This window comes from Malaclemys terrapin, chromosome 11 (genome assembly GCF_027887155.1).
Source record: "Malaclemys terrapin pileata isolate rMalTer1 chromosome 11, rMalTer1.hap1, whole genome shotgun sequence".
NCBI lineage: Eukaryota > Metazoa > Chordata > Testudines > Emydidae > Malaclemys > Malaclemys terrapin.
In genome coordinates this window covers 31644187-31663343 of record NC_071515.1, presented here as the reverse complement: position 1 = coordinate 31663343, position 19157 = coordinate 31644187, and the positions used below count along the sequence as shown (strand labels likewise).

General features: G+C 45.4%; 1 protein-coding gene across 1 annotated transcript in view; it reads left to right on the top strand.

Moving 5' to 3' along the window:
- Positions 1–693: 693 nt before the first annotated feature.
- The window catches only part of FAM171B (family with sequence similarity 171 member B), a 64674-nt gene continuing 46210 nt past the window's right edge, over positions 694–19157 (top strand). The window contains exon 1 of the mRNA XM_054044272.1: positions 694–857. Within this exon, the coding sequence (XP_053900247.1) occupies positions 710–857 (148 nt within the window). The 5' untranslated portion in view covers positions 694–709. The remainder of the gene's footprint in view (positions 858–19157) is intronic.

Here is a 19157-nt window from a genome sequence, read left to right as displayed (position 1 = left end):
ACACACACACACACAAATTGTATTGAAACTAAAGTGGAGAGTCTCAATTAATGTCTTGATTCCAGAACCTGAGACTTTAAGAAAAACAACACAGCTACACAAGACTTAGCAACCTGGGGCCTGAGTCTGCCTGGTTTAGAGCTGAGCAGTGATCACTGGGCCTGTTTGGGGGGCCAGGTCCCATTGAGCGGGAGTAAAGATGGGGCTGGGGGACTGAGGCTCTCAGTAAGTGTTACGCTGAGTGGAGAGGAGCTCAGCGGCAGAGGCCAGGCCCAAGGTTTGGGGTTTAACAGAGGCGGGGCAGCTATTAACTAACACTTGTAGTTTAGCAGGGTCAGGGAATTCAGAGCGTCACTGGATCGCAAGGGGCCATCGCGCTCATCCCCTTGCCCCCCATCTCCTACAGCGGATGTTTTAGCATCTCTCCCCGCTTGTTTTGACGCGCCAGGGTAACTAATCCCCGGTTCCCCTTCCCGCGCTGCGGCCGGCCGGCCGGGGCAGCCCGGCGAGCACCTGTGGGGGCTGGGGCGCGCCGAGCTCCCCCGCTGGGCTCCCTCCCCCTCGTCACGTGTGTCTGTGCAGGGGGCGCGGGCCGCCTCCCGCCCCGCCATCCTCCTCCGGCAGCCGCCGCAGCCGGGCGGGCAGCAGGGAGCTGCCGGCCCCAGTCTCTGTCGCCTCGTCCGCAATATGCCTCCGCTGCCCGCTGGCCATGCCGGGGCTGTGCGGGCGCTTCCCCTCGCTGCTGCTGGGGCTGGCGGCCGCGCTGCTGCTCCGGGGGCGGCTGGTCCCCGCCGCCGCCACCAGCCCCGCCGAGCTGAGCCGCAGCCGCCCCGGGGCACCTTCCGCGGCTACTGCAGGTACCGTCCCCGCTACCCCGCCGCGGCTTCGCGCCCCGGGCACATGCCCCCGCTGCCTGCCCCGGGGACATGGCACCGGCGCTCCCCCATCCCCGGGAGCGCACCTGCCGCCTTCCCCCGGGAGCTCGCCCCAGCCCTCCCTCCGCGGGACCCCGGGGTGCGGGGCCGGGCGCTCGCCCCTAGCCCTGGAGATTGCACCGCTCCCCTGCAGAGCCCTCCCGCTGCCCCCGGGGGCTGCCCGGACACGCCTGTGCATGTGCTGCGCGGAGCGCAGGGTCGTGGCCGCTGTGTTCAGCCAAGCCTCCTTCATTGCTCCCGGGCACGTGAATTAGTCTTGGAGTAGCTGCTCTTCCTTCCCCCTCCCAGCCCCCTCGCTGGCCTGGCCTGGCCTGGGAATTCAGAGCAGCAGCTGCCAGACTTGGGGCTCGCCTGGAGGCAGAACCCTTGGGATCCTTTGAATGGACCTTTCTCCACAGCTGTCACAGCATCCGGAGCTGAAAAGGCCATTGCCTAGATTTTTCTTGTCTGAAAAACAAAATTGTTCCCAAGGGAAGGGTGACATAGTATTTCTGTGGGAGTGGAAAAGAAGGCGTCATGATTATTCTCCATCAAATCCACCTAGGTTTCTGCGTGGCTTGGTCGAAATTACGTGTCCCAGTGGTCTGTATTCCCCTCCTCCACCCCCGCCTGGTGTTTTCATTCTGCGCGTTGCTAAAAACGGGATTGGGATTCAGGCAGATTCAGCATCGTTTTAAACTGCTTGTGTTAGCACTCTGGACGAACACACGCTGCTGGCTGCAATCTACGACACGTCAGTGATGACTGAATTTGTGAAAATACAGCTTCAAGTTGCTTATGCAAAGAATGGAACATTTTATTTTTCAGAAACCCGAAAAAAGTGTTTTTAGGGAAGCAGATAGTAGATCCATATTAGTTCCTAACACCTAAGCAGAATCCATTTTTGCTATCACTGGATCTCTTTACTGTGCAGATACTATAACGTTGTTGCGGGGTGGGAGGGAGGAATGTATCCCTTTAGCTATATGGTTGCTTTGACCTATTGATAGCAGGAGATGGTCCCTTAAGTGACTGGATAATGCTGTTTAGGGAAGTGTGCCTTGGTGAATTCCTATATGCAGGCAATAATCACTAGATTAATGTAATGGATGATGCATGTGTAGGTTTCTTAAATCTCTCAAATGAGTGGCAAAATCTGTGAGCTCATTTGTTTTCACATGCACTCTGTGGAACAAGAATATCTGTTAATTTTCCCAACAACTGTATGTAGAACAAGGTAGTTATTTCACAAATGAAGGCGTCAATCCTGCAATTGAATCGGGGAAACCAGTCAATAGGGTTTTTAGAAAATATTTCTGATTAAAAGACATTTTTCTACACACATCTTCTGAAGTCAGCCTAAAAAAAAATTGTACTTGTAATACTGGCGTTCATCTAAGGATTTCAAAATGTTTCCAAACATTATTTAAGCATTTATATTATCATGGCCTCATTTTGCAAATCACTTAAGCACAGATTTAGCTTCATTTCAGTTCAGTCCAGTCAGGCACTGCATACTGCCTCCGAGACCGAAGTATATGTTTAAATTTAAGTGTGTGCTTAAGTGCTTTGCTGAAGTGAAGCCCACTTGAAGTATGTCAGTGTTAGACCGATTGTACAGATAAGTGAGTTGTAGCTGGAAAAAGACTTATTTTATAACCACTAGAACATGCATACAGAAATGAAAAAGTTTTTGTTGAACATGAATACAATTCATGGTTATTGTTGTGGATCAGGGGATTTGTTCCTTTTCCCTCTATAGTCGCAAATAAAATAATTAAACAAATACCAGGAAAGCTTTAGAGAAAAAGGATTTAATTTTTTTTTTTTTGATGCCACACATTGGTTTTTCTACGGAAAACCAAAATGTTGTTTTTCAGAAACCTTTTAATGTAGGCAAAGGGGGAAAAAGGCTTAGTTGTGGGAACTGAAAACTGCATTGTTGTCATTCAGCATTGGAAGAAAAACAAAAATTCCTGTATTTCCCACTCCCCAATTTTTATGGAAAATATTTACCATTTACCCTAGCCCAAGTTAAAATATTGTGTCAACATTACTGGTTTGTGTGATAAACTTTTTATTTATAAGACATTTATTTTTCGGTGAAGTCATTCAAACAACAGTTTAATGGCACCACATTCTTAGCTGATTCTATTTGGTTTTATTTTAAATAAAAATTCTTGATGGCTGGGCTTTAAAAAAAGGCCTAAGGCAGTTTGGTACACATTTCCCGTTGACAATCCAAGCCAACTAACATTCATCAAAATGATTGAATGCACTGACTAGGTACTGTTTAAATATATTCACAGCTCTGTTAGTGTGCATCTCAGTCCTCAGCTAGTGTTCCAGTTGTCTGTTTTAGAAATGATCTTGGTCCAACTTATGTTACCATATATTGCTTTTAAATAGCTGTGACTAAACATAATCATTCTTTACATGAGAATTAGGCAGTTTGTTTTTTATTATGGGGCATTTGGTAGCCAGCTTTATATTTAGGTTGTCTATCGTAAGATTTAGGTTTCATCATAAAATTTGTGACATTTTTTCGAAATTCTCTAACACCTTAATTGTTCACATTGAAATTCAACAAGAAGAAAGCCTTGGGGCCAGAAATAAATCTTTACTTTGTCCCGTGAAATTCTGTTCAGATTTAGCTGAATTATCAACTGCTGAAAATGGTAATTTTCCTTCTGTCACTTCCATTACCAGCAATGTCCAGGCAGCATAATAACTGAACATGAACATTCTAAAGCACTGGCCCCTCGCTGCTGCAGCAGGAGCACACACTGCACTGGGAACCCCAGGAGCAGACAGTCTTTCCAGGAGGTAAAGAGAACTGTGCTGGACTTGGCTCAGTTCTCCAACCCATCATGTTGCCCTGGTAACCCATCCCACTTCCACTGAAGGAGGAAGGAGCTTCCCCAGACTCCTGAATGAGAGAGGGAGAGAGTTGGGTTGCGTTCTACTCTTCTCCCTCCCCCCCAAACCCCCACTCCATGTTATGCTTGTGGCTTCAGAGGCCCATTGTCTTCTAGGACAACAGCCTTTTATTGAAATATTTAGTCTGGTAGCTCAAGTGGTCAAAGCCTGAGTTGTTGTACTCCAATTTCAGGGTTCAGATCCTATTGATGCGACATAAAGGAGACAGTGGGAATCATAGAAGATTAGGTTTGGAAGAGACCTCAGGAGGTCATCTAGTCCAACCCCCTGTTCAAAGCAGGACCAATGCCCAACCAAATCATCCCAGCCAGGGCTTTGTCAAGCCTGGCCTTACAGGTTTTTAAGGATGGAGATTCCACCACCTCCCTAGGTAACCCATTCCAGTGCTTCACCACCCTCCTAGTGAAATAGTTTTTTCCTAATATCCAACCTAGACCTTCCCCACAGCACTTGAGACCATTGCTCCTTGTTCTGTCATCTGTCACCGCTGAGAATAGCCTTGCTCCATCTTCTCCAGATGTGGCCTCACCAGTGCTGAATAGAGGGGAATAATCACTTCCCTCAATCTGCTGGCAATGGTCCTACTAATGCAGCCCAATATGCCATTAGCCTTCTTGGCAACAAGGACACACTGTTGACTCATATCCAGCTTCTCGTCCACTGTAATCCCCAGATCCTTTTCTGCAGGACTTCCGCTTTGGCAGTCGGTCCCCAGCTTGTAGCGGTGCATGGGATTCTTCCGTCCCAAGTGCAGGACTCTGCACTTGTCCTTGTTGAACCTCATCAGATTACTTTTGGCCCAATCCTCCAATTTGTCTAGGTCACTCTGAACCCTATCCCTACCCTCCAGCGTATCTACCTGTCCCCCCAGCTTGGTGTCCTCCATGAACTTGCTGAGGGTGCAATCCATCTCATCATCCAGATTATTAATGAAGATGTTGAACAAAACTGGCCACAGGAGCCACCCTGGGGCACTCCGCTTGATATTGGCTGCCAACTAGACATAGAGCCGTTGATCACTACCCGTTGAGGCCGATGATCTAGCCAGGTTTCTATCCACCTTATAGTCCATTCATCCAATCCATACTTCCTTATCTTGCTGGCAAGAATAGTATGGGAGACCATATCAAAAGCTTTCCCCATATCCATAGAGCCAGTTATCTCATCATAGAAGGCAATCAGATTGGTCAGGCATGACTTGTCCTTGGTGAATCCATGTTGACTGTTCCTGATCACCTTCCAAGTGCTTCAAAATGGATTCCTTGAGGTCCATGATTTTTTCCAGGGACTGAGTTCCATGGATTCTCCTTCTTCCCTTTTTTAAAGATGGGCACTATATTTGCCTTTTTCCAATTGTCCGGGACCTCCCCTGATCGCCACGAGTTTTCAAAGATAATGGCCAATGGCTCTGCAATCACATCGGCCAACTCCTTCAGCACTCTCAGATACATTGCATCCGGCCCCATGGACTTGTACATGTCCAGCTTTTCTAAATAGTCCTTAAACTGCTCTTTCACCAGTGAGGGTTGTTCTTTCACCACTCACCTCCTCCCCTTACTGTGCTGCCCAGTGAAGCAATCTGGGAGCTGACCTTGTCTGTGAAGACGGAAGCAAAAAAAAAAGCATTGAGTACTTCAGCTTTTTCCACATCATCTGTCACTAGGTTGTCTCCCCCTTTCAGTAAGGGTCTCACACTTTCCTTGACCACCTTCTTGTTGCTAACATACCTGTAGAAACCTTTCTTGTTACCTTTCACGTCCCTTGCTAGCTGCAACTAAAATTGTGCTTTGGCCTTCCTGATCGCACCCCTGCATGCTCAAGCAATATTTTTATACTCCTCTCTAGTCGTCTATCCAAGTTTCCACTTCTTGTAAGGTTCCTTTTTGTGTTTAAGTTCACTGTACAAATGAACAGTTGCATATAATAGAATTTGTATTTTACTTGTTTTCTGTTTTAAAAACCTAGAGAATTGCATTAAAGAACTATGGTAAACATATATGTTCATAGAGCTGCAGTGTGCACAGGATGGGTAGTATTCAGGGACTCAATCAGGGTTATGTAGTGAATGAAGCTGTTTGTAGGGTTCCTCCCTTATTTTCTCTGTAAGTTAGATGTGTAGAGAACAAGTCACAGGCCTAACAGGAAGAGAGAGGGATGGGGCTTATGGTTAAAGCAGATGACGGTCACACAGGAGAACTCAATTCTCTCTCTCCCTCTGTCACAGACTTCCTATGTGATGCTGAGAGAGCCACTTGAAGCATTATTTTGGCAAATGTAGGGTTACCATACGTCCTCTTTTTCCCGGACATGTCCGGCTTTTCGGCAGTCAAACCCCCGTCCGGGGGGAATTGCCAAAAAGCGGAACATGTCCGGGAAAATGGCGGCTCTGTTTAAGAGCCCGGCTGCCTGAACGCTACCGGCTTCGGGCAGCCCCGTGCCTGGAGACCCTGCGCCGCTGGAGCCCGGGAGGGGAAGTGCCCGGCTGGGGGCGCAGGGTCTGGAGGCACGGGGCTGCCCGAAGCCGGTAGCGCTCCGGCAGCCCGGCTCTTAAATAGAGCCGCGGGGACTGGAGCCTCCAGCCGCCGGGGCTGTGTGTAACTGACACAGTGTCAGTTACACAGAGCCCCAGCCGCTGGAGGCTCTGTTTAAGAGCCGGGCTGCCCGAGCGCTACCGGCTTCGGGCAGCCCCGTGCCTGGAGACCCTGCGCCCCCAGCCGGGCACTTCCCCTCCCGGGCTCCGGCGGCGCAGGGTCTCCAGGCACGGGGCTGCCCGAAGCCGGTAGCTCTCGGGCAGCCCGGCTCTGTGTAACTGACACTGTGTCAGTTACACACAGCCCCGGCGGCTGGAGGCTCCAGTCCCCGCGTCTCTATTTAAGAGCCGGGCTGCCCCAGCGCTACCGGCTTCGGGCAGCCCCGTGCCTCCAGACCCTGCGCCGCTGGAGCCCGGGAGGGGAAGTGCCCGGCTGGGGGCGCAGGGTCTGGAGGCACGGGGCTGCCCGAAGCCGGTAGCGCTTGGGCAGCCCAGCTCTTAAACAGAGCGGGGGCGGCTGGAGCCTCCAGCCCCCGGGGCTCTGTGTAACTGACCCAGTGTCAGTTACACAGAGCCAAAGAGGAGAAAAGCCTCCAGCCCCCGGGGCTCTGTGTAACTGACACTATGTCAGTTACACAGAGCCAAAGAGGAGAAAAGCCTCCAGCCCCCTGGGCTCTGTGTAACTGACACAGTGTCAGTTACACAGAGCCCCAGCCGCTGGAGGCTCTGTTTAAGAGCCGGGCTGCCCGAGAGCTACCGGCTTCGGGCAGCCCCCTTGCCTCCGGACCCTGCGCCCCCAGCCGGGCACTTCCCCTCCCGGGCTCCGGCGGCGCAGGGTCCGGAGGCACGGGGGCTGCCCAAAGCCGGTAGCGCTGGGGCAGCCCGGCTCTTAAACAGAGCCTAAGAGGAGCAGAGCCTCCAGCTGCGGGGGCTCTGCTCCTCTTCGGCTCTGTGTAACTTATACAGTGTAAGTTACGCAGAGCCGCCGGAGCCCCGGAGGGGAAGTGCCCGGCCGGGGGCACAGGGTCCGGAGGCATGGGGGCTGCCCAAAGCCCGAGCGCTACCGGCGTCACGGTTTGCTGGGCAGCCTCCAGACCCTGCGCCCCCGGCTGGGCGCTTCCCCTCCCGGGCACCAGCTGCGCTGGGGAAGCGCCGGCTGGGGGCGCAGGGTCTGGGGGCTGCCTGGGAAACCGTGATGCTGGTAGCACTGGGGCAGCCCTTTCCCCCTGGCTGGGAGTGGGAGGGAGGAGGGGGCGGAGTTAGGGTGGGGGAAGGGGCGGAGTTGGGGTGGGGCTAGGGGTGGGGAAATGGGCGGGGCCATGGCCCGTGGAGGGTCCTCTTTTTTTATTTATGAGATATGGTAACCCTAGGCAAATGGCCACTCATATTATTTATTTGAATTGAAGTAGCACCTAGAAGCCCCAGTAATAGACCAGGACTCCATGATGGTCGGTGCTGTACAAATGCAGACCAGAAAGATTGCGTCTGCCCCAAAGACTTTGTATATTCCCTATTTTCTGTGTGCCCAACTTGAGACATGTAGGGTCTGATCTGCAGAAATGCTGAACACTGCAACTGAAGTCAATGGGAGCTGTGAATGCTCAATATCTCTGTCAGTAAGGAAGTGGGGTATGGGGGAATGAGCACAAGACTGGGAATTAGGCATTCCTATGTTCTGCTCTTGGTTTTGATCTCAGTCAGGCAAATATTTGTCTCAGTTTCCCCGTTTGTAAAATGGAGATAATTTCTTATCTTGCAAGGGAAATATGGAGGTAAATTAATTAATGCTTGTGAGGCACTCTGTTACTCTGAAGATGTTGAGAAAATGAATAATTCTGTAAAATACAGATTTTGGATGGTGTGCAGTAAATGAGTCGGGCCACGAATTGAATTATAAGGATAAAAAGAAATATTTGTCTCATCCCCACAGCATGGTCTATTCTGTGCAATGAATAAGGGCTCCTGTGGGGGGAAAAATAATATGTGATACTGTATTTAAAGACTGTATCATATTGCACAAGGTGTGTGTGTGTGTGGTGGTGGTGGGGGGCTAAATTGAGGTTGCACAGGTAACCTTAATTCTGGCTTTGTCTAACTTTTGATTTCTTGACTTTGCAATCTAAAAAATGTTCTTTTAACATAACTTTAACTGTTATTAGTTTGTTCAGCTTTCAAAAATACAACTACAGGTACCCATCTAGTTATGTGTGCCTAGCCCGTTCATGAGAAATCACAGAAACAAAGGACTGGCCATATGTCTGTTCACTACAGGCCATCCCCACCTCCCCTCAGCCTTAGAGCAGAGAGTGAAAAAGAAAGAACCCTCGAGTCACACTGCAAGCCAAGACATTTAGGCTCTAATGGTACCTCTACACAAGCTGCAGAAATGAGCATTGCAGCCGGTCTACAGACTTGGGCTAGTAGGGCTGGCACTCTAAAAATAGCTGTGTTAACAGTGCTTTGAAGTTGCACTCGGGCTTAGAAGCCCAGGGAGAGAGGCAGGGCAGAGCAGAACTGAGCCAATTCCCTCAACTAATTAACATGTAGAAAACAATATTCAGCTTCTAGTGATATCTCAACCAAAGTGAGATATCCACCACAAAATCAAAATAAAAAAATAAATCTAAATGAAAACACAGTGCATTCCTACTTGTTGAGCATTAGGAATGACGACAACTCCAACCCCCCTGATCGCCAGAGCAAGCTGTCAAAACCAAAAATGCCCATTGTTAGAACAGCATCTATCACACTAATTTGAGTCACCAGGGAGAGTAAATCAAAAAGTAGCCACAAGCTTGACTGTTAGACACCTGCACAGAAGCATCACATTACATCACCACGGCAGACTCTCACTAAAAATCAAGTCAGTGATCACTAATTAGAGGAGGAATTTGGGAGGCACAAAATCATTTAAATCCAGAGAGGAGCCAGTGTGGCAGAGGAAATATTGAGACAAAACAACACTTTATACTCCAGTGTCCCAGATACAAAGAAGCACAAGAAAGACATTCCCTCCAATGGTCACGATTCATAAGACATCTCATCAACAATTGATGAATAAAAAACTGTGGCTGAGCCTGGAAGAAAAAAGAGAGATGGCATTCTGTGGCATAGCAATCTACTTCTGGTTCAGGAATGGACAGTAACAACAAATGGACTGAGGGGATCAAACTCCTAACATAGTGTGTAAGCCTATCTAGGATGGGTCCGGTCTGACTCTGAGAAATATCTGAAGTGGGGTCCATCCTTTTCTTATACTTAGGAAACACTTGTTGTCAGCAGGTGAATAAAGCTAATTTTTTTTTAAATAAGTCTGTGACTGGGGTCCCAGTGGGGACCAGCTGAGGTCACTCAATAAGGGTGAACTGTAAAGAATGGGGTAGACAATCCCCCAAAAGCTGGTGGATATTCCAATACTTAGATTTACCAAGCCAGCATAAAACAGCTTCTTAATTACCTCCCTGGTTATTCAGGAGTCAAACAGCACAGTTTCCTTAAAGTGATCCAGCCTAGGGCCTCCATCCAGGTACCTACGTCAAATATGATGATTTCTGAAAATCTTATTTCATCATAAAAAAAGAAAAGGTTCTGTCAATCCCAAAGGATCGGAAACATTACCTCCCAGGTTAATGAATGTTTCAGATCTTGCCCAAATACACGCTACAGCCAATTCTTATTAACTAAACTAAAATGTATTTAAAAAAACTAGAGAGCGAGAGAGAGTATGGTTAAAAGATCAATATTCATACAGACATGAGTTCAGTTCATTGAGGTTCAGATTTATAGCAGAGATGGTGAGCTTTGTAATTGCAAAGAGGTCTTTCAGAAATAGTTCATAGGTTATAGTCCAATGTCCTTGCAGGGTGTTCCAATTTAGGACTGGGATCTCAGTCCTTATGCCTAAGCTTCCCCAGTATGAAGCCTCAAGGAGATCTGAGATGACAGAATACCTTGGTGAACAAAAGATAATTAAAGATGACTTTGAAGGAGGTCCATCACCTGTACTTTGCTATAGAATTAACATAAGGCAATTGGTTTGTTCCTCCACCATTCACAGATGATTTGCTATACATTTCAAAGAGAGTTGAATACAGAGATATCCCATATTTACAATTCATTTAAATGCTAGGATGTTCTTTTGATCGCTGGATTATCAGAATACAGCATAGACAGGGACTGTTGATTACATTGTTGACCAACCCATATACCTGTAAATATGCAAAAGCACACATTATCCTTCCAGGTGTCTTTAAGGGTTGAATTTGAGCCATTTATTTTGCAGGATGTTTAACCCTTTCTAGCCATGTGTCACAAAGGCTTTTTGATGTATATGAGATTTTTTAAAATGTAAATACCTTTTTTGTTTTTTAAAATAATTTCAAATTAAACTTTAAATGTGTTTATGATAACTAATATTAAGGCCTAAGTGTATTAGAATCTATTTAAATAATTTAAATTACCCAAAAATAACATATTTGTTGCCAAAGTTTTAAAGCAAGTCAAATTACTAAACTGAAGGAAGTTACTGGCTAAGCAACTAGAACCAGTGTTTTCTGAAGTTCTAAACTAGCTTTTGGCAGTTTTTTGCAGATGCAGAGAGAATATTTTCTTCATTTCAGTTCATGACTAATCCATTCAGAACTGAGACACTCATTGGAAGTTGAAGAGGTAGGAAAGCTTGTTTTTCCTTTCCAATCTATGAATAAAAGTTAGGTGTGAGAGGATGTGCTGTACTAGTTCTAAAGGGTGACCAGAAACAATCATTTCAATTAGCTAACTACAGAGAATACCTCCTTTGTTTAATAAATTAGTTAGTTTTAAATGTAAAACGTTTTGATTAACTTTTTTCCCCTTATGTGCCAGCACACTAAGGTAGTTTTACTGAACTGTTTAAAAAAAAACAAAATTTAGAATGCATTTGTGCATTTTTAATTTAATTCCTGTTTTCATCCAAATAGTTTGACACAAATCTAGTAAATATTAACACATCATTTACCATTTTCTAAAATAATAAAGTGTAAATTAAGAATCTGAATAAATATATGTTAAGCTATGTAATTGCTGAAACAAATGTGTATCAATCTAGTGTATCCTTCTGGCTAGCAAAAAGAAGTACCATATTGCAAATCAGAATGTTTTAATGATTATCAACCAATGAGAATCAACCTTTCTGTAGGAAAATAACTGAAAAGCTCAATGCAAAACATGAGTAAAATCAATGGTTTAAATCAAGTTTCTTGCTGGCTAATTTAAATCAAACCAGCCTGCTTGTCATACCAACAAAGTCTTATTGAATTGACTGTGTAGCTACCCACAGGTTGCTGCTTCCTATAGCCATTCCATTTGTCTCCATAGTTTTGTTCTGGGCTCCTGATCCAGATTTCCCTCCTCAGCCCTACCCTGTCAGGCCATCCTTATACTCCCAAATTAAATATTTTGAAAAAAACTGGTAGCACATTCTCAAAAGGGCAGATCTCTCTTCGGATTGATTTCTTAAGGGTCTTAGTGTAAATGACTTGGGTCTCTCTCTTAACCATTTCCTTGAGCAATGTGTCATCCTCAGGTCATAGTGGTGGCAGAAGAAGCTGCTGTAGTGAGATAATACAGTTCGAGCTAGTCAGAAAATGGTAGCTATTTTTACAAAAAAAAAAATTTAAAACTTTGACAAAATCATTAAAATGGATTTTCATTGAAAAATTGGAAAATTTCAAGAGGTATAATTTAATAAAAGACTGTTTTTCATTTAAATAATTTTTGGACACCTTCGATTATAAATATTCAGATAAGTAGCAGGCATGTTCTGTCAGCAGTCAGTCTCGCAACTTTACAAATAACTTTTTAATTGCATCTGTGGAACACATGAAAAATGTATCCCTTCTTCAGCGCCCTCTGGACCCAAGGGCCAGCTGTCAGCCCAAGACCATACTGTGTTGCTATGCCAGTCATTTAATTTTGCTGTGTCTCAGTTTCTCCAGTCGTAAAGTGAGGAAAATAATTCCAAATGAAAATAATGCACAGGGTTTATGTGAGGTATAATCAGTGCATGGATAATGCTTTGAAGATGTAAAACTTGACACATATATACACATCTGTCTGGGTGCTTGCATTAATTCTAAGCTCTCCTCTCCCTTTCCAAATGTTTATGTAGAGAAGTGCTACATTCATATGCTCTCCACGAAGCTCCTAGAGGCAGTGTAGAAATCACTTCTTTCCCCATTACATACTGCTGCAGTTCAAATCAGCAGAGGCACTCAAGCCAAAGTCCTTCAGTATAAATGAGGGAGCTGCTGGCAGGTTGTTCTCTGTAATGGGGCCTTGTGTTTTGAATCTCGTGTTGTGACCCTGCCTCGTCTTCTAGGGTATGTCTACGCAGCCCACAGCAGAGAAGTGTGGGGCTGAGGAGTGAGGCAGTAGAGCTGTATGGGGGAATTATCCAGCATCTGTAGAAAGAAGGAAATTGTGCAGCAGTTTTCCTGGCTGCATAATTGTATAGGACATGGGGCCTTGCTCATGAGGTCTGGGCTGTCAAATTAGGAACTATTGATGCAGCCAGGCGGCATAATTCCCATCACAGAAATTAAGATCCATTGTCTCTCGCTGTCATTTCTGGGGTTAAACTTTCCACTGGCAGCTTGGCTTTTTCAGTGGAGGGTCATTGGAGCCAGAGTTTAGTCAGTGTCAGGGCGCAGTGTGATAAGACTTATATATTCAAGTCTTTGAAAGATTACTGATTAAATCAGGAATTGTAGGTTTTTTAATTTATTATGGGATGGGGAAGGATACCTTGCAGCCCTCAGTTAAAAGCCTAGTGTTTTGCTTGTGTGTAGTGTTTAGGAATGTAAGGTGCCAAGGCACTTGAAGATAGGCACCAATATGCATTTCCAAATAAACAAATAACTTGAACCTTTTGGCAAATCTGCACCTGGTTCAAGTAGAATTACATAAGTCTGGTACAGTTCTCACCCCAGACAGAAGAGGTCATTGAACACAATGCAAGGTACTAACCCCTGCTGCCTCCAGAAACAAGTTCTGAATGCACATTGTTGTGTGGAAGTTCATTGCTGTGCTCTAAAATTTGATTCTTGCTGGCATTTTTAGTTCTTGTTTCTTAACTAAGTAGAGGTGGGAAACACAATTTTTTGTATCGTGGTTTTCCGTTTATTCAGGACCTGTGTTTAGAACACTCAGTTATTAGAAATAGCAAGAGAAGATCATTGTCGGTGACTACAGGAGCACAGCACAGGAAGAGATTGGATGAAACTATAAAACCTAGTAGACTGGAGACAGGAGAATAGTGCAATAAAGAAACGAGATAAGATGTTATGAAACCAAGTTAGGGAAGAAATTGAGAGGTGATATGACAGGTGGAATATCAGACAGGAACATATAATGGAGAAGGGGAAATATATGTGGAGGGAGGTTTATTTTCTGTGTGTTTCATGAAGGGTGATTGCTCGGCTGCCAGGAGCAGTCATGGGAAAGGTAAACCCAAAAACTGAAACCAAAAATAGACATTTCAGCAGGGAAAGTTGGTAGGAGATGTAAGCAATCTGTGACAGTGAAGTAGTGAGGGGTGAAAGAAGAATTATTATTATAAACAATTCAGTTGTATTGAAAGTTTGAGGACTATCATACTGAACAGTAGTAGCACCAGTGTTCCAATGTGATTCAAGAAGCCCAGATTGGCATTCATTTCCTCAGTAAAGAGCAAGGAGGTAATTGGGGGAAGAAGTGTTGAGTGCAGAATAGGGAAATGGAACCTCTGATTCAGCCCTGAAGAGCTTGCAGTTTAGTTTGTCAGATGGCAATAAGTGAATGAAGCCAAATGGTGGTAGTTTCTGCCATTCATTTTATTGGTTTCTGTTAATTTTTAATAAGATGTTGGCAGGCACTAAATCATCAGTGGCCAATCAATATGTCAGAGCTTCTGAAGACTAAGGCTGAGATTTGAGGGAGGCAACTTTATTCAAAATAGTAGAATCTGGAATCTAGAGATGTGTCTAACTCTGTGAGGTAGGAAAACGCTACAGTTAGGACCCTACCAATTTCACGGCCATGAAAAACGTGTCACGGGCTGTGAAATAAGACCTTCCCCGTGAAATCTGATCTCCCCTGTGCTGCTGGGAACGCCCCAGCCAGGGGACTCCAAGTTACAAGTCCCCCTGCCAGGCTGGGGGACGGGGGGAGCAAAGGTGGGGAGAACAGACCCACCTCCAGGTACCTTTTGGATTGGGACCCCTACAGTTGCAACACCATGAAATTTCAGATGTAAACATCTGAAAACGTGAAATTGACCAATTTAAAAACCTTCTGACTGTGAAATTGATCAAAATGGACCTTGAATTTGGTAGGGCCCTAACTATAATTCACATTTTATAGATGGGGATCTTAGGTACAGAGACTAAGGGCTGGTCTACACTTAGTCCGGACTTCGGACTAAGGTACGCAAATTCAGCTACGTTAATAACGTAGCTGAATTCGAAGTACCTTACTCCGGACTTACCGCGGTCCAGACGCGGCCGGAAGTCTCCCCCCGTCGACGCCGCGTACTCCTCTCGGCGAGCTGGAGTACCGGTGTCGATTGTGAGCACTTCCGGGATCGATCCGGGATCGATTTATCGCGTCTTAACCAGACGCGATAAATCGATCCCAGAACATCGATGGCGTGCCTCCGGACCAGCCGGTAAGTGAAGACTAGGCCTAAGTGACTGACTCAAGGTCAGTAGGAAGCCTGAGGGGCAGCAAGGAATTGAACTGGGATCTTCTACATCCCAAATTAGCACCCTAGCCACCGGTCTTCTCTAGAGTTTTGGTGTGGTCTGTGCTGTGCTGACACAGATATATACCCTTTTTTCCCCACTAGATTGCTCAGGAATCCTTAACTTGCATTTACTGTTGGGATTCCTCTATGATCTCCCTCCTTTCCCTGTGATCCCTCCCGAAAAGTGCTGCATCACAGCAGCATTCTCTGATCTAGAAAGATTCTGAAAGCTACTCCCTCCAGAATTCATTAGTGTCACTCTTGCAGCTTTCCTTCTCCCTATCCCTTTTCCCTAAGGAAGCATGGAACTTGCCCCGAGCTCTGAGTTCTGATTTTTCACAAGGCACCATATATTAGTGCACTGTCCCTACAGCACTGGGTCACTTTCATTTAAATTGGCATACTCCATAATGCAATGAAGTGAAGCACTGTTACTCTCTGATTTCGTTTCTGTTTTACTGTGTGTCCCTCCTACCCCTTAGTGTTTCAGTTGTTCTCGAGAAAGTGTGAGGAGAGGTATATACTTAAAATTTAGATACAGATAGCTGCTTTGCTCAGGGGTATGAAAAATCCCTATCCCTGAGCTCTGTAGCTATGTCGGCCTAATCCCTGATGTAGATGCAGATTGGTCAATGGAAGAATGCTTTGCTGGGGAGGTAGAGCAATGAAAAAATACCCTTCTGTCGCTGTAGGCTCTGTCTACACTCTGGGGTTATGCTGGCATGGCTACAGTGCTGTAGCTTTGTTGCAGTAGTCCCCATAGTATAGATGTGGGCTGAGAAACAGGTATATCTGTGTCAGCACAGCACAGACCAACAGCTACTGTTTCCCTCAAAACCTCTCTCTCTCTCTCTCTCCATTTGGGGCAGACTTCCATATTTTTCTGCCTGCACACTAAAGATGAGGGAACTGCATGCAACTGCACCTGCTGTTGCAGGATTTGGGACTTTTCACAGATGTGAAGTGTACCCTGCAACCTCTTTTCAGCTAGATAGCAGTGTATAGCATAGAGCTGAGGTGCTTTACCACTGATTTGTGTTCTCAAATTAAAGATGGGAAATTTTGGCCTCCTAATGCCTCAGGCCTTGGCTACACTTGCGAGTTACAGCGCTGTAAGGCCTCCCCCAGCCTGTAACTCACTCCCCGTCCGCACTGGCAGGGCACGTACAGCGCTGTATCTCCCTGGGTACACCACTGCAGTTACTCCACCTCCCCGAGAAGCATAAGAGATACAGAGGAGTGGCTACGACTCTCCCCTGTGAGTGTGTACCAGGAATCAACCTGCAGCGCTGTACTGATCACCTTGTCAAGTGGCCAATCCTCTCCATTGTTGTGACCAGCTGCAGGAATGCGGAAGTGCTGGTTTCAAAGCTCCTACCACAGAGAAAAAACAGTTTGCTGTTTGCTTTGAGTGAGTGAATGAATGAGCAGGGGGCTGGGAGTTCGGAACTTGCAAAATAGAGTGCTGACACGCTCCAAAAAGCACACTCTCTCCCCCCACACTCCCTGTCACACTCCACCCCACTCTACGGTTTTGAAAAGCACGTTGCAGCCACATGAATGCTGGGATAGCTGCCCATAATGCACTGCTCCCAACATAGCTGCAAATGTTGCAAGTGTGGCCACGCCGCTGCGCTGTCAGCTGTCAGTGTGGACAGACGGCAGCGCTTTTCCCTACTCAGCTGTACGAAGACAGGTTTACCTCACAGCGCTGTACAGCTGCAAGTGTAGCCCAGGCCTCAGTGTCACTTTCCGTATCTACTCCCATTTGCAGATCTTTTGGTATGAAAGGTGAGAGAGAAATGACTACTACCATACTTGTACAAAGAACTCACTTCAAGCACCAATCTGAGAGTTTATAGCTTTTTTGTTTTTGAAAAGATTCTTAGCAAAAAATAGTAAGCATTCTGTAGTTGTCCTTAATGAATGCATTTATAGTTTTTCTTTATAACTAATGAGAACCATGCACTGATACTGGTCTTTAGGTTATATTACTCCACTTTGAGTTTAGATGAGTACATCTGTCTTGAGCTCAAAATCTTTAGGGAGTTAAATGTCATGGTTGAAGGAGGTTCTATTTGTTTTCCTGTGATTTTTTTTTTTCATTGTGTGGAAATTGTTATACTTTTGACATCTTACAGATTTAAGTCAGCGAGCAGGAAACCTTGATTTAAATAATCAATGTTGTGTTTTGCATTTGTACTTTCTAGTTATTTTCCTAAAGAAAGGTTGATTCTCGTTGGTTGGTAACCATTAAAACATGTTGATTTAAAACTAAATATAGCCTGAACACTAAATTTGGTGCTTCTTTTTGCTAGAGGATACACTAGATCTATACACATGTATACAGTAATTAGATAGCTTAACTTTTTTCCTATATGCAGTGGACAAAAGAATGCCAGAGTGGACAATATTAGGAAATACACTATAGAAGCAACTCTGCATTGGCAGGAAGATGGGACTAGATGATTTAATAGCTCCATTCCACGTCTGAACTTCTATGGTTCTGTGAAGATTGTCAGAAGGAAATACATACCGTTCATAACAGGAATGCCATTTATGAAACAGCCATTTGTCAAAACTTTTTCAAGGTTTCTAGCTCAGGGTTCTTAAGATATGCCCTGGGCTCAAACATCTTGTCTGATGCCCTTCCTTGCAATGTGGGGGGCAACAACTCAGGAGCCAGAGACCCAAAATGGTGTCTCTCACCTCCCAGCACTCCTCTTCCCCCACAATTGCTTACATGTGCTTCTCCAGAGCTCCACCTTGGTTGTGGACTCCCTGGACTTCTAGTTTAATCCCTTTGGAGACAATGTGGCAAGAAAGAAAGGAATTCAGGCTTAGCAACGGAATTTAAGCATGATGTCTTTACTCTTAAGGCCTTGTCTATACTTCAAACTTTGATCAATGAGAGTTAAGTTGGTGTACAGCTGTCCAAGTTGGTATCTTGCTCATGTAAATGTGGTTGCTTGCATCAGCGCTGTGTGTACTCAACGGGTGTACTTCTCTCGATGCAAAGTGCAGTGCACCCCAAGTTGGTGTCCCAGTGGGTCATGCATGGCAGTCAGGTGCAAATGCCTTTTGGGAACTTTTCACAATTTGTCGTGGGATAGAAATGAGTCACCCAGGATCTCTGGAAGCAAGGGGTCAAATTTCCAGCATACAATTTTCTCCATCCCATAATGCCATCTATATTCCATAATTTCGTGCCTTTTTTTTTTAAATCCCACAAAGCACTTTTTGGATGCAAAAGGCCACATTTCTGCATCTGCATGCTGAGCTTGCCCCAGCCCTCCAGCACAGGGACACCAAAATGAGAGCTGTACTGACAGTAGTTCGGAGCTATGTCTGGAAAGCATGGCAGAGCAATCAAGGGGCCATCTCCAAAATGATTTCCCTCTGACTGATAGTAATCTGGCATTGCACTTGGTGATCGCACTGTGGAAACTTGCAATGCCAGATTACTATCAGTCAGAGGCAAATCATTTTGGAGATGGCCCCTTGATTGCTTTGCCATGCTTTCCAGACATAGCTCCGAACTACCTGCCAAGTTCTTCCTACAAATGGATGATTCAATTCGCAATGATTGTTACAAATACAAATAGTGTTCATAATACCAAGTAGAATCTATCATTAGGCACGTATTCCCCAAACTGTCTCACTATGCAGGCTTTTTAAAAAGATGAAATTCTATTTTTTATTTTTCAAAATATTAGTCAATTTAAAGAAGTTCCAGTTGTCACTTCCCCCTTTAAATGATAGTTTGCAGTGTTGTTGTAGCGGTATTGCTCTCATGATATGAGAGAAACAAAGTAAGTAAGGTAATATCTTTTAGTGCACCAAGTTGATGGAAGGTACAAACTTTCGAGCTTACAAAGAGCTCTTCTTCAGGCCTTTAAATGATTGTAGACCCTCAAGTTAGAGAGAGTAGTACTTCAGTACTTTTCACATTTATAGGTTTCCTGAAGAATTCTCCTGGGGGAGGACGAGGGGTTGTAATTACAACCTAATT